The 15,779-nt window shown below is 41.4% G+C and overlaps 1 protein-coding gene across 1 annotated transcript in view; it reads left to right on the top strand.

Annotated features, from left to right (window-relative positions):
• Positions 1–15,779, top strand: part of DPP10 (dipeptidyl peptidase like 10) — a 440,672-nt gene that overhangs the window by 373,212 nt on the left and 51,681 nt on the right. Inside the window, exons 9-10 of the mRNA XM_065412943.1 lie at positions 135–289; positions 5,603–5,700. Of these exons, the coding sequence (XP_065269015.1) occupies positions 135–289; positions 5,603–5,700 (253 nt within the window). The remainder of the gene's footprint in view (positions 1–134; positions 290–5,602; positions 5,701–15,779) is intronic.

Below are 15,779 nucleotides of genomic sequence, written 5' to 3'. Positions count from 1 at the left end.
ATATTTCTTTATAATTACAACAGCTCCATTGCAACAAAGCATAGAAATTATATAAAATGCAAATGAATGAGTTGGTAATCTGAATCACACAACAGTTACTTCTATGAATTTCCAAGAATATGCATCTGTTTCAGAGGAGCTTCTTCACTCTCACGTTGCCCACTGGTGGTCCCCGGATGGAGAAAGGTTGGCATTCCTGATGATAAATGACACTTTGGTACCAAACATGGTTATTCCTCGGTTTACTGGAGGTCTGTATCCCAAAGGAAAGCACTATCCATATCCTAAGGTAAGTAAAGTCTAAGTGCAATCTACAGCCCTTGTGCACGGTTCAGTGAACCGACTGATAGCATTCTGCATTACTGAAGGACTGTTTCTACATAGTAAAAGAAGCTGCTTGTGTTGATGTGGCAGTACGGGGAATAACATTCAGAGTTATGCTATTTCAAATAGGGTTATAAAGCTTTTTGCTAGACAGAAACCATTAGGTCAGGATGGGACATACAGTCTGTTTCATGCTAATTTATTATTGGTATACGCTACAGCTTTTGAATGAAGAATGAAATGATCAGAAGGAGTCAAGAAAAAATGTTGCCAGAATTGCCTTTGAACAGCACAGAGCAGCTGCAGGCTGCAGTGAGTGTTTAGCTGCATTTATATAGATGGATGAAGCATAACAGTTTTCTGATAATACAGAGTATCATAGTATCTGACTGCTACTTTTCATCAAACGATGGTATTATTAACATGGGTGAGAGGCCTTGGTTGGATAAAATAAGCAGTGGTATGAACCTTCCCCAAGTCTTTAAACTGAACAAAACCAAACCTTTCAGTGAGGTTCAAAAATGTGGATAAGGAGCGCCCATCTTTTGTGATGAGGAGAGATCTGCAGGTCTAAACATGAGACTCTCTGATACCAGAATTAGAATCCTCCTAATTTCCTGTTTACTCTCCATAAACCCTCTCCCGCTACCTCAAGGTTCCCCTGCTCAAAGTCTCCATATTCGCTTACCTTTGTTAACTCATATATTGAGTTCCTAAACCTGTGGGAGCCTCTTTGCTGGGCTCCAGCTACCATACTACTTTATCTGTAGCTCACCTGTATTGCTTAAGTTCAATATACAGACAGGCTGAAAAAGAACATACTAGAATATTATATATAGAAAAGACATTATAGTCCTGATTCCCCTCGCCTATAAGCAGGCTTTATGCTTTATATATATATATATATAAACTGGCTTATTTTTTAACTCTGTGAGAGGCAACAAAATATAAGTAACTGTGGCAGGGTCTATGGCCCCTTTAAGGGACAATCTGCAGCTTACAGTCAAAAGAGCCTGGGCACAATCAAGAGGCACCCTACCTCACCCTGGGGGCAAGACTATATATAAACAGGAAAAGGAAGCTGAGGAGGAGAGAGAAAAGACTGGAAGCCATGCTGGTTGCTATGGGCTGCAGGCCCACTCTGACTTCAGGACACTAGCTTGACCTAGGCCTTAGTGACTTTGTTTTCTGACTATGAGTTTGGTTTCACTTAGGTAAAAGCCTTAGAAACTTGGTTAAGCTGCTGCTTCCCCAATCTGATGCCTAAGGGAAATGGAGAAAGCTTATCTGCCTCCTAGTAAAATAAGAAAACCAAGGGCATTAATTTGGAAGCCTTCTTAAAGGGGAAGATTTTCTTTGTTAGTTTGGTTTTGGCCTCTCCTTGTTGAATTCTATGCAGTAAAATGCAAATATGCAGAATGGGAGCTGGCTTCTTTGAAGGACATACAGTGATTGCTGAAACACCAAAACAGCATAATGTGCAGTAGGTAGGGATTCTCATAAAAAAATGTTAAACATTCAAAACTTGAAGAAAGTAGCAATAGTTCAGTGTATAGATTAAAGATTTGGGTATGATTTTCAAAAGCGTTTAAGTTCCATTTTCATAAATGACTTGGGCACGCAGAAGTCTAAGTCCCATTGATTTTCCTAAGTCACTTAAGTAGTCTTGAAAATTTTAACCTTGATTCTTCTCCAATTGAAATCAATTGGAGTTGACCCATTATCTTTAAAGGAAGTAAGATCAGACCTTAAAAATACCTATGATTTTCTTAAGAAACAGCATTCTAGGATGGTAATTATGATTATAATTTAGTATTTGTAGTATGATAGCACCTAGGAGCACCAGTCACACAATTCTGTCAGCTTTGATGGCTAAAAGCAATTAATCAACCAAGAAAAAATATACAAGGAACTCTTTAAAATAAAATAAAAAAAGCACTACAAAGAAGTGAAAAATCTCAAAGCATTAGCAATTCAGCACAAAAGAGATGCACAATATTATTTCAGTAATCTCATTAATGAAAAACATTATCTTCATTTAATTTGTCTATTCAATAACAATTTAGCTTCCAGTTAAACATCATTTATTAATTAAGCTTGTGGTTAGGCAACATGGATAGATAAAAGTTGTTGTTTAACACAGGATTTCACTTTACATCATGCAGAAACTGTGACATGGGGTCTGACATGGTCACATGGGGTCTGACTCTGCAATCCTTACTCACACACAGTAGTAATTATTCAAGGCAATAATCCTGTGGAGTGTAAAGGAGTAAGTACAAGTAAGGGTAACAGAATTAGGACATCTGTAGGGTTGACATGCCTGGAATTAAATGTGCATTACATTTTCCATACATAGGAGCATATAATGGATGATATAATCCATTGACAAAGAGGTAGAGTGAACCATTTTTGAATTAAAAAAAAAAAAAAACCACCCAGTGTAAAGTTTTTGCATATATTTTTCATTGTCACTGCTGTTTCAATTCCCAGTTCTTGGCAGAAGTGGAGGTGTGGGAAAGCCATTCTGGTGGCATTTCTGACCTCACTGGAAGCTGAAAGGACTCAAAATCTCACACAAAATATTTCCCCTCAAAACCTTCAGTTACACACCTATGCAGAGGGATAACTCACATGAGTCATCCCTCTGCAGTTAATGGAACCTACTCACATGAGGAAAGTTACCCATGTTCTTTTGTATTTCAAAGATCAGTCCCTAATTTTGCGGACACATGAACATCTAGAGACTCAACCTAAGTGATCCTCTAAATTTCATGTTTGCCTATCATTGGTTCACACATACACCTGTCTCCTGTCCTGCACCACTTAGATATGGGCGGACATCGGGTTTGGGCTAGAAATGTGATAAGTGCAGTTTCCAAAGAAAATGTGTGTTGGTATTTCAGCGAGGCATCTTTTAAAGACCACACTGGATCTGTAAATATCCCTGCAATGAGCCAAGCATACACAAGCTAGTTTTTAACTAGAAGTGGTAAAAATTGTGGTTTTGATCATTTTTTCTTGACCCACAAATAATTTTGCCCATTCTGCATGAACAGGAAGTCCCCTCCTCTGCAGCAGCGTTGCCTCTTCTTCTGCTTCCCTGGGGCTCCTTGGAAAACTCTCTGTGGGTCCTGGAATCTGCACAGTGGAGAGGGGTGGGGCAAGGTGGGAGTAGGGCAGGATTAAGGGGGTTTACTGCCTTTACCCACTGGCCCTGCGGAGCCCAAACTTAACATTACTCAACTTTCTGACTCCTTTCCCCCACACACAACCCACCTGAAGAGAGTAAGGAGACTCTGGTGATGGTCACCACCTGGAGAAACTCTACTGGGGATATGTTGCCAGAGAATGGAGATGGGAAGAGCCTGTAATGGAACTCTGGAGCGGCCGTGGATTGAAGTACAGCACATCACACACAGGGTCTTGACTTCCTGTGGATCCTCAGTCTTTATGACCTTGGCATATGACCTGTTCTTCGGGGGGGGGGGGGGGGGGAGGGGAAGAAGGGAGGGACCCTTCCCCACACCCTAAAAAAAAAAAATTGGGAAGAAATCCAATGAAGATTTGTTCTTCCCTAGCTCCCTACCATTTACCTTAAATTATCTGTATCCTTTTTTCAACAAGATGATTATCCAGCACAAGATTACTTTAGGGATGCTATTTTAAGGAGAACTACATTTATTTCTGTGCGAAACACAGGCTCAATAGTAAACCATGAATGATTCTAATAAGACATGTTTTAACAGTTCTAGCAGCTATTGAGTGAATCCACATAGATACCTAGTAGCTTGATCCCAGAATAAAAAAACCTTATCCAGATCTAAAATCCATTTTAGTCTGTAAAACTGAAAAGAGGATATGATTTTAAATTTGTGGAAAATGCAAGCAGGAGTCCAATTACCACTCCAAATTAACTGAGCATTTCAGAGCTACTCAGAAGCAGGCAAACTGCAAATAGATATTTAATTATTTTATTTTACAAAATCATATAAAATTTTACAATCTAGTATTTATTTATTGTGGTAGTGCCTCCGAGATCCAGTCATGAATCAGGACTCCACTGTGGTAGGTGCTGTACAGGTGCAGAGTAAAAAGATGTTCCCTGCCCCAGAGTTCACAATCTAAATCTAAATGCAAGACAAAAGACAACATGTGACTACAACAGGCAGATGGAGGAGCACAAGGAAACAATGAGACAACATTCATTACCGCGATAGGCAGTGATCTGAGTAATATCTATATTACTGATAATGTGAACCTTAAAATATTTGAAGGTGCAGGATACCATCTGATCTACCTTCCTCTCCTCCCCCAGACATTTCATCCACCACCACCAATCCTATTTATCACCCTCTCTTTGGTTGTTCCCCTTTTGTCAGCAGCAGTCTTTAGAGACGTGAGAGATCCTAATGGTTCTTCCTTGGCTGTCCCCTAGCATGAATGTACACATTAGAATATTAGATCTATTACTAGAACATTATTACAAAGCTCATTTAAACTGGATTTTTAACTACCCAACAAGAAAGAATGTCAGCTGTGCTTTCTTGGCATGTATGCATGTTCATGCTACAAGTTTCACATGGTCTTATGTTCTGGAATCTTAGGGCTAGTCTACACGATGCAGCAAAGCACTCTAGAGGGGTGTGGATTGTAAAGCAGTCTAAGGTGTTGCAATCTAACTGCCCCATATAGATCCTGCTGGCAGGCTCTTAACAAGGCTACATTAATGCAAACTAGATACCTTTTAGAGCACACCATCATGGTTTGCATAGGGTAGCTAGAACTCATTACATTAGAGCACTCTACAATTCACAGCCCTCTAAAGTGCTTTGCTGTGTAGACAAGCCCTAAGTCCTAAACACCACAGGGTATATTCTGCCTTTGAACATGCACAATTCTGATAAAATGTTAATGGGATTTCCATCTACATACAGAACTCACAAAATACTTTCCCAATTACTGTCATGTGACTGGTCAATTTTTTTGCATTACGGTATCTGTCTTCAGTGAATAGCAGCATGATGGATAGTATGTGATCAGTACTTTGGGGTTTGAGCTACATTTTCAAGTGTGTAGCTGACGTGACAGAGCAATTCATGGGAGATAGTGAGACAGAATTTTATTGTTTTCAATTGAAGATCGCTTTAAGGGTTTTCAGGTTATGAAAAACATATTGAAACATATTGAAATATATGTATTCCTTAAGTATATTTAGCTGTCAGTATTTCCAATGTTACATGCTAAAATTTCTACTTTCTTTTTTTTTTTTTCAAAGGCAGGTCAAACCAACCCAACGATAAAGCTGTTTGTTGTCAATCTATATGGACCAACACATACACTGGAACTCATGCCGCCTGACAGCTTTAAATCAAGGTATGGAATTTAATTGTTTTGTGAAACTCACGACTGCCTCTGAGACCATCTCTTCCTTTATACACCAACACAAAAGCTCAATGTAACTGGAAAGCTCTTGAACTTCATCCCCAGGGCTGACCATGGTGATGGGCACAGTATAAGAACCTGAATAGAATAGAACTCCATGGGATGGGCATCCTTAGTGGAAGTCCCAAGGATCTAGAATGTGAACCTTTCTGAGATCCTTCAGAGCCCAAATTCATTTTTGATTTAGTTATTTATTGCAATAGGTATTTATCATCAGGGAGCTAAGATTCTAGACAAACGGTAGAGGGCAGAGGGTTGTGAACAGAGATTTTGCTTGAGGTCAGTGTAGAACTGAATTATGCCATTTGTTTGCCCTGTTCCCACTTGCTGGCAAAGTTGGTTTCAGTTTCTGTGATGCGCCTGGAAAATACAACAATGAGTGCATTACGAATAAATAAAATAAATAAATTTTCAATAAACTTTTTTTAAAATGTAAAGTGATATGTTAGGAGCTCTTCAAATCATTAGACATAAAGGATTTAGTTTATTCCTGCTGCCTGTCAGATCCAAGCAGATCACATAAACTAAGCTGTGATCCTGTCAGATCACATAGGCTAGGCTGTGTTGGATTTTGTCAATGCTTGGTAGAGAGATCTCTGGGCATAAGTAGTTGCTTCAGGAAATAGGGAGATGATTTACCAGGTGTGACTCCTCTTCCTTTTGAGTCAGTACAAAGTAGTGACAGCATGGTGCTGCCAGGAATTGTCCTGCTGAAGTTACTGTCTTTTGCATGAGGCATAAAGCTGAGTTCCTGACCCCCTGTGCTTATTAAAGATCTTTTGGAACTTTCTTTAAGGATAGGAGAGTTTTAATTAAAGTCTTCTAGCCAAATTCCAATGTATGTCATTATATTCTGCAAGCCTAAATTCCCATTGCAGCTTCAGCTGGCTATGATATTCCACTTCACTTCCTGCCCTACATTGTTAGGCAATGCTATTTAGTGCTATTGGACAGAGTTGACTGCATTCTAGAGGTAAGGGAGGCACTCACTGTGTATCATCACCTTGCCCTTCATCATAGAACAGTCTGAGGCTTATTTAAATATTATTAAAATAGTTTGAGATCTCCAGCTAAAAGGTGGTAAATGAGATAAAGAATTATGTTACCACTAGTCCAAAAAAACAGGGAATACACTTTGTTGTTTCTGCAGTTCCTGCAAAGCCTTAACAGTTTTACGGTTTTTAACGGTTCTTCAAAATGGCCATGACATTAACACTATGGGACTGAGTTATCATAGTTTCATACTGGTATAACTTCATTGACATCAATAGAGCTACACCAGAGTCCTATGGTAATAATTCAGTGGTGAATCAGCTCCTGTCAGTTGTGCATGCTGTCATGAATACTTACTGTTTTGATAAAAGGAATGATTTTGAATGGACTGTGCTTGCTGAAAATAGATTCTCTCTCTGAAAATGGAGCCTTTTATGAAAGACATGAACACATACCGAATGTTTGCGAACTGTTCACTGGTGAAAGCAATAGCATACACCCTTCTAAAAGAGCTAAAAAAAACCCCAATAAACAAAAAAACTGGAGAACAAACTCTTAAATAAAATGGATTAAAATAGTTCTTTAAATCTTATAAAGCCAGTGAAAGTATCAATTATATACAATGGAGAAATCGTCAAGAAAAGAAAAAAGAAGCACATAAATTTACCGGTTTTGCTCTAGGTTTTGCAAATTCATTCTTGCTCATTAAGTGATCTATTTCTCTCAGAGTAAAACAAAATTGAATTAATTGAATGGATATTGACATTGTTCAGTCTTTCTTTCCATCCTGAGCTGTAAGGCTTGCAACAACTGAATTCACAGACTGTCCTGTGTGCAGGGCCGGCTCTAGGTTTTTTGCCGCCCCAAGCAAAAAAATTTTTGGCTGCCCCCCCTCTCCCCCCGTCCCAGCCCTGGGCTCCTCGCCGCACCCCCCTGCCGCCCCAGCCCTGGGCTCTCTCCCACCACCCGCACCCCCCTGCCTCCCCAGCCCTGGGCTCTCCCCCCCCACACACACACACCCTGCCGCCCCAGCTCTGGGTTCCCCCTACCCCCCCACCATTACCCCCCACACACACCTCCTGCCGCCCCAGCCCTGGGCTCATCCCCCCCACACACACCTGCACCCTCCTTCCGCTGCAGCCCTGGGTCACTGGTAACTCGCTCCCAGGGCAGGTCATTCAGCAGGAATTTTAGATGTGCACAGAACACAGACAGGATTGGTTCCCATATGGTTACAGAACTGCAGTAAAGTGGAACAATTTTCAGCTTGTGTGATTGGAGGATATCTGGATGCATATTATAAGACTGTCCTACATAAATGAGGAAAAGTTGAGGTGCCTTTATTATTCTTTTGTTCCACTCTTTCTTTCTATGGGGAATTTGCCAATGCAATATCACTGTCTTCCTTTTAAACAAACAAACAAAAAAAGGCAATGGCTGTTGAAAATAGCAATTCCAGTCCTAATAACCACTGGGAAGCATTTCTTGCTCAATTTTATCCTACTTTTTCTACAGCAAGTTACAGTGGATCAGTATATTTGATTTGGGAGAAATGAAGTAACAGCTGCCCAAACTGAGCTTGAGCACTCCTGAATTTTGAGGTGTTCAAATCTGGAAGGCAGGTGCTGGGGGGGGGGGGGGGCTGTGGCTCCGCAGGGGAGCATGGCAGCATGTATGCAGCAGCGTGTCTGGCACTGCGCGAAGCCAGACACGCTGGTCTGAGTGGCACGGTAAGGGGGCTGGGGGGCTGGAGAAGGAGTAGGGGGTTCCGGGGGGGCAGTCAAGGGACAGGGAGCGGGGGGTTGGATGGGGCGGAGGTTCGGGGGGGCAGTCAGGGGCAGGGAGAAGGGGGGGTTAGATTGGTCAGGGGTTTCATGGGGGCAGTCAGGGGACAGGCAGCAGTTGGATAGGCATGGGAGTCCCAGGGGTTTGTCAGGGGACAGGTAGGGGGTGGGGTCCCAGGGGGGAAGTTGGGGGGGTCTCAGGAGGGGGCAGTTGGGGACAAGGAGAAGGGAGGCTTAGATAGGGAGTGGGGTCCCGGGAGGGGGCAATCAGGGGACAAGGACCAGTGGGACTTAGATAGGGGGTGGGGTCCTGGGGGGCAGTTGGGGCAGGGGTCCCGGGAGGGGATGATCAGGGGACAGGGAGCAGGGGGGTTGGATGGGTTGGGGTTTCTGTGGGGGGCAGTCGGAGGGAGTGGATGGTGGCAGGGTGGGGCTACCCTCCCTCCCCGTGGAGTGTCCTATTTTTTGAATGTTAAAATATGGAATCCCTACTCACAGTGCAGCTCTCCATTCATAGCAGGCTGCAGCATGAGGTCTCAGCTTCCTCCCTCCCTCCCGCCCTTTCCTGTTGGTAGTGGCCAAGGGAATGCTGGGAAATGTAGTTCTTTCCCTGCTCCAGGGCTGACTCTCTAGGCAGGGAGCTAACCAAGGAACTACAGCTGCCAGGGCCCCCTGTTGGATCTCAGCTCCCATGCTGGATCCCTGCCGCCCCTGCAAATGGGCTGCCCCAAGCACGTGCTTGCTTTGCTGGTGCCTAGAGCCGCCCCTGCCTGTGTGGTCCTACAGGGACTCACTTCCCAGAGCTTGAGTCTTTGGTGTGAAGCTCACTGTAGCTTTACTAAGACTAATGTTAACATTCTCTGTTCTCTTTGGGATACATTCAGTTTAAAAAAATCCATTCTGCTGTTGCATCATGGAAACCAGAGCAAGGCTGTGAAAGCCTGGAAAAATCAATTTTAATGTTACCTATTCAAGCATAATGCCCTAGTTATCAAAAATAGAAAGTTTACATAGGTATGAGTCAAGCATCATTTGAAAGTTGTGATCTGTAACTGCATTCAAGTAATCTGAATGTTTGTCAATCTGAGTCATATGTGCACATAAAACATGTACAAACATGAGAGAAGCCAAGGGTTGGGCAGGCCTTTTCTAAGGCAGAAGGGTTGTTTAATGATTCTGACGCTTTAGCACAAGGGTAGGCAACCTATGGCACGCGTGCCAAAGACAGCACGCGAGTTGATTTTCAGTGGCACTCACACTGCCCGGGTCCTGGCCACCGGTCCGGGTGGCTCTGCATTTTAATTTAATTTTAAATGATGGTTCTTAAACATTTTAAAAACTTTATTTACTTTACATACAACAATAGTTTAGTTATATATTATAGACTTATAGAAAAAGACCTTCTAAAAACATTACAATGTGTTACTGGCACGCAAAATCTTAAATCAGAGTGAATAAATGAAGACTCGGCACACCACTTCTGAAAGGTTGCCGACCCCTGCTAGTATTAACTTGTTTCAGCAATCAGTGTTTTGCAGTCCCATTTGTAATAAGATCAGCAAGGTGTTTCTCAAAAAAAAGGGCCATGAGAGCCTTTAAAAATTCTCTAGAGTTTGGTTCACCTTTAGGGATTTTTTTTAAATAGAACTTTCGGGGTAAAAATCTTTCTGAAAATAGATACTGTGCATGCCTTAACCACTAAAGGTGAAATGTACTTCTCTATGCTCCCCTAAAGCCTCATTTAGGGTTAGGAATTTAGGCCCAGATCCTTGAGTCCAGTTGAACCATGCTCAGTGCAGGATCTGAGAGGGTGGCAAAGCATGGCTCTGATTTAAGGAGCATCTAGAATCTTGTTAGATCCCTATATAAGTGAGAGCAGCTTCAGGGCTGCTCTAACCTATCGTGACTGCAAAAGCCCCCTTGGAGCCTTCTGCCAGCCCAGAATTGCTTAGGTGCTCTGGACATTCCCCGTATACGTGAGGTTGTTGGGGGTGGTGTAGACTGGCAGTATGAGACTGGGGTTTACCTACGCAAGCATGTCCCAGATGTGCATCTGAGGTAAATTACTGACTATTTTACACTGCAAAAGTGGTACAAAGGAGCTGGAGACCCAGTGCCAACAACCTCATCCTTAAAGTGTCTATGTGCTCTGAAAAGTAACTGCAAAAATTGTATCACTCAATGTTTCTATTCACAGTGTGTAACTAGATCCATTCTTCTTCAATGACAGTTTTTTACTACATTTTATGTCTCTCAATTTCTTGGGGCCAATACAAGGAGGAATGTCTGCGCAATACACAGAATTGTTGACTAAGAACCCAATTCTGTCCATGGAATGGGTGTTTTGCTCTTGATTTTAATGGGACTAGGATCAGGTCCTATGTTCCAATTGTAAAGCCAAATCTCAGTTACCTATACCTTTGCAGGTTTTGCAAAGCACAGTCAGGTAGGAAAGCTGTAACTGAGAGAAGTTGGAGAATTTTTATAATTGGTGATAGGGAAGTAGGAAAGACCCCAGCTAGATTTTCAAACCCCAGGTTGAGTTTTAGGACTGGCAGTTAGGGGGGGGAAACAACAAACCATCCTGTATTTATTAGTTAAATTTGATCTGGAAATCACTGAGGAGCAAAAAAGAGAACCATACAATACCATTGTTAAGGAATCACAGTTTAGAGTAGAGCTATGCCTTAAGGGACATTACATAGGTTCGTAGGGTCTTGGACTTGAGCTGAACCTGTGCACAGGGCCCAAAATATCTCAGCTATTTAATTTGTTTCCTTTTGGGATCACCCCACTCCATTTCTCTTAACCTTGTTGAGCTGGATGTTCTGTCTCTATGGCACTCTCATTCCCTTCTGGTCTGGGGAACGCTAATGATCCTACTGTGGATAATTGAACTTTTAAAAAAACTACATGATATTAAATCAGTTTGTTCTTTTAAAAAAAATATTTAAATACCCCCAATATAATTTTAAATGCCTGACAGAATGCTAAATGTCTGAATTTTGGTTTTATATTTACATGCTAAACCATATAATAAATGACTCCCAGACTTGGATTTTGTATGACAAATTTCAATAACCTCTCTGGTTATTTTTTTTTCTAATCAAGTTATAAACACTTGAAAAATTGGATTTGTGTAAATGCAGATAAAATTTAATAACCCTGCTGCCAGACTCCACTACCATCTTCATTGTTTGTAGTATTTCCACATCATCAGAGTCATTTATATATGTATTTTCTGTTTCTGAATGAGGGAGATGGGGTAGTTGGATATTTTGGGGGAGGAGTAGTTTTTGTATTTATGTCAGTATCTTTACCTAATTGTTGGTTTGGAATGGAAAGATTATTTGATTCTAACCATTGATAGGAGGATGATTTTGTGGTGAAAGCACAGGATTGGCTGTGAAGAAACCCGGGCTCTATTTATAACTGGGCAAAATGTTTTGGCTGAAATGTTTTTTCATCTATAAATGCAGATTCAGGTCAACAAACATTTTAGAAATTTGTGTCAAATTTCATAGAATCATAGAACTGGAAGGTACCTTGTGAGGTCATCTAGTCCAGTCCCCTGCACTCATGGCAGGACTAAGTATTATCTAGACATCCCTTAGAGGTGTCTGACTAACCTGCTCTTAAAAATCTCCAATGATGGAGACTCCAAAACCTCCCTAGGCAATTTATTCCAGTGCTTAACCACCCTGACAGTTAGGAAGTTTTTCCTAATGTCCAACCTAAACCTCCCTTGCTGCAATTTAAGCCCATTGCTTCTTGTCCTATCCTCAGAAGTTAAGAAAAACATTTATTTTCCTCCTCCTTGTAACAACCTTTTACATACTTGAAAACTGTTATCATGTCCCCTCTCAGTCTTCTCTTTTCCAGACTAAACAAACCCAATTTTTTCAATCTTCCCTCATAGGTCATGTTTTCTAGACCTTTCATCATTTTTGTCACTCTTCTCTGTACTCTCCAATTTGTCCACATCCTTCCTGAAATGTGGCACCCAGAACTGGACACAATACTCCAGTTGAGGCCTAATCAGAGCAGAGTAGAGTGGAAGAATTAGTTCTCATTTCTTCCTTACAACACTCCTGCCAATACATCCCAGAATTACGTTCACTTTTTTTGCAACAATGTTACACTGTTAACTCATATTTAGCTTGTAGTCCACTATGACCGCCAGATCCCTTTCCGCTACCAGTACTTCTTCCTAGGCAGTCATTTCCCATTTTGTATGTGTGCAACTGATTGTGCCTTCCAAAGTGGAGTACTTTGCATTTGTCCTTTTTGAATTTCATCCTATTTACTTCAGACCATTTCTCCAGTTTGTCCAGATCATTTTGAATTTGAATCCTATCATCCAATGCACTTGCAACCCTTCCCAGCTTGGTATCGTCCACAAACTTTACAAGTGTACTCTGTATGCCATTATCTAAATCATTGATGAAGATATTGAACAGATCCGGACCCAGAACTGATCCCTGCGGGACCCCACTCGTTATGCCCTTCCAGCATGACTATGAACCACTGATAACTACTCTCTGGGAACGGTTTTCCAACCAGTTTTGCACCCACCTTATAGTAGCTCCATCTAGGTTGTATTTCCCTAGTTTGTTTATGAGAAGGTTATGCAAGACAGTATCAAAGGCTTTACTAAAGTCAAGATATACCATGTCTACCGCTTCCCCCCATCCACAAGGCTTGCTACCCTGTCAAAGAAAGCTATCAGGTTGGTTTGATACAATTTGTTTTTGACAAATCAATGCTGTCCGTTACTTATCACCTTATTATCTTTGAGATGTTTGCAAATCGATTGCTTCATTATTTGCTCCATTATCTTTCCAGGTACAGAAGTTAAGCTGACTGGTCTGTAATTCCCTGGGTTGTCCTTATTTCCCTTTTTATAGATTGGCACTCTATTTGCTATTTTCCAATCTTCTGGAATCTCTCCCATCTTCCATGACTTCTCAAAGATAATTGCTAATGCCTCAGATATCTCCTCAGTCAGCTCCTTCAGTATTCTAGGATGCATTTCATCAGGCCCTGGTGACTTGAAGACATCCAATTTGTCCAAGTAATTTTTAACTTGTTCTATCCCTATTTTAGCCTCTTCTGATCCTACCTCATTTTCACTGGCATTCACTGTGTTAGACGTCCAATCACCACCAACCTTCTTGGTGAAAACTGAAACAAAGAAATCATTAAGCACCTTTGCCATTTCCACATTTTCTGTTATTTCCCGCCTTCCCCCCCATTGAGTAACAGGCTTACCCTGTCCTTGGTCTTCCTCTTGCTTCTAATGTATTTGTAAAAAAATGTTCTTGTTACCCTTTATGTATCCAGCTAGTTTGATCTCATTTTGTGCCTTGATCGTTCTAATTTTGTCCCTACATACTTGTGTTGTTTGTTTATATTCATCCTTTGTAATTTGACCTAGCTTCTACTTTTCGTAGGACTCTCTTTTGATTTTTAGATCATTGAAGATCTCCTGGTTAAGCTAGGGTGGTCTCTTGCCATACTTCCTATCTTTCCTATACAGGGGGATAGTTTGCTCTTGTGCCCTTAATAATGTCTCTTTGAAAAACTTCAATTGTTTTTTCCCCTTAGACTTGCTTCCCATGGGAACTTACCTACCACCTCCCTGAGTTTGCTGAAATCTGCCTTCTTGAAATCCATTGTCTTTATTTTGCTGTTCTCTCGCCTACCATTCCTTAGAATCATGAACTCATCATTTCATGATCACTTTCACCCAAGCTGCCTTCCACTTTCAAATTCTCAACCAGTTCCTCCCTATTTGTCAAAATCAAATCTAGAACAGCCTCTCCCCTGGAAGCTGTCTCCACCTTCTGAAATAAAAAATTGTGTCCAATACATTCCAAGAACTTATGGGATAATCTATGCCCTACTGTATTATTTTCCCAACAGATTCTGGGTAACTGAAGTCCCCCATCACCACCTAGTCCTGTGCTTTGGATGATTTTGTTAGCTGTTTAAAAAAAGCCTCATCCACCTCTTCTTCCTGGTTAGGTGGTCTGTAGTAGACCCCTACCAGGACATCACCCTTGTTTTTGACCCCTTTTATCCTTACCCAAAGACTTTCAACAAGTCTGTCTCCTATTTCCATCTCAACCTCAATCCAAGTGTATTTTTAATATATAAGGCAACACCTCCTCCCTTTTTCCCCTGCCTATCCTTCCTCAGCAGGCTGTACCCTTCTATACCAATATTCCAGTCATGTGTATTATCTCACAAAGTCTCTGTGATGCCAACTGTGTCATAGTTGTGTTTATTTACTAGCATTTCGAGTTCTTCCTGCTTATTACCCATACTTCTCACATTAGTATACAGACATCTAAGATACTGATTTGATTTCCCCCCAGTTCTGTCTTGTGTCTCCCTTATCCCTGCTATAACAGCCTCTGCTCCCCCTAAATTCCAAACCTTCTCCAAGGTCTCCATGTTCTTGACTTACCTGTGGGCTTTGGTCACCTGCCCCCATCGATCCTAGTCTAAAGCCCTTCTCACTAGGTTAACCAGTCTGTATCCAAATATGCTCTTCCCCTTCCTTGATAGGTGGACTCCATCTCTGCTTAGGAGTCCTTCTTCTGGGAACAGCATCCCATGATCAAGGAAGCTGAAGACCTCCTGGCGCCACCGTCTTCACAGCCAGGCATTCACCTCCAGGATGAATCTGTCTTTGCTTGGGCTCCTACCCTAGACCAGAAGGATCAAAGAGAACACCACCTGCCCTCCCAACTCCTTCACCCGTACTCCCAGAGCCCAATTTGCCAAATTTTCATTCAACCCCTCCCCCAAAATCAAAATGTTTCAATTTGAAATGATTTTTGTTTAGAAATGTCCTTCAAGTTCATGGAAGAATAAATAAATAAATTCCTAAATCAATATGAAACATTTTGTTTCAGGTCGAATTAAACTTTTTGTTTGACTTGAAATGATTTTTTTTTTTTTTTTTACTTTTCAATTCATTGTCTTCCTCCCACCCCCCACCAATTTTTCAGAACTACCAGCAAAGCAACAAATCAATGATTTCCACAGCTCCAGCTCTAGTCCTAGCCCTGCTTATAGACTTGTTATGTGACAGGAGAATTCATTCCACCCTCTGTTCCCTCATCTGTAAAATGGTAGTAACAATACCTGCCTCACAGGCTTGTTGTAAAGGAGTAATCCATTAATATCAGCATAGCAAATGGATGGAACATGTTATGTAAATGC

The sequence above is a fragment of the Emys orbicularis genome, chromosome 11, assembly GCF_028017835.1.
Source record: "Emys orbicularis isolate rEmyOrb1 chromosome 11, rEmyOrb1.hap1, whole genome shotgun sequence".
NCBI classification, from domain to species: domain Eukaryota; kingdom Metazoa; phylum Chordata; order Testudines; family Emydidae; genus Emys; species Emys orbicularis.
Note: the sequence above shows the minus strand (reverse complement) of the source record. Positions and strands in the feature narration are given on the sequence as shown.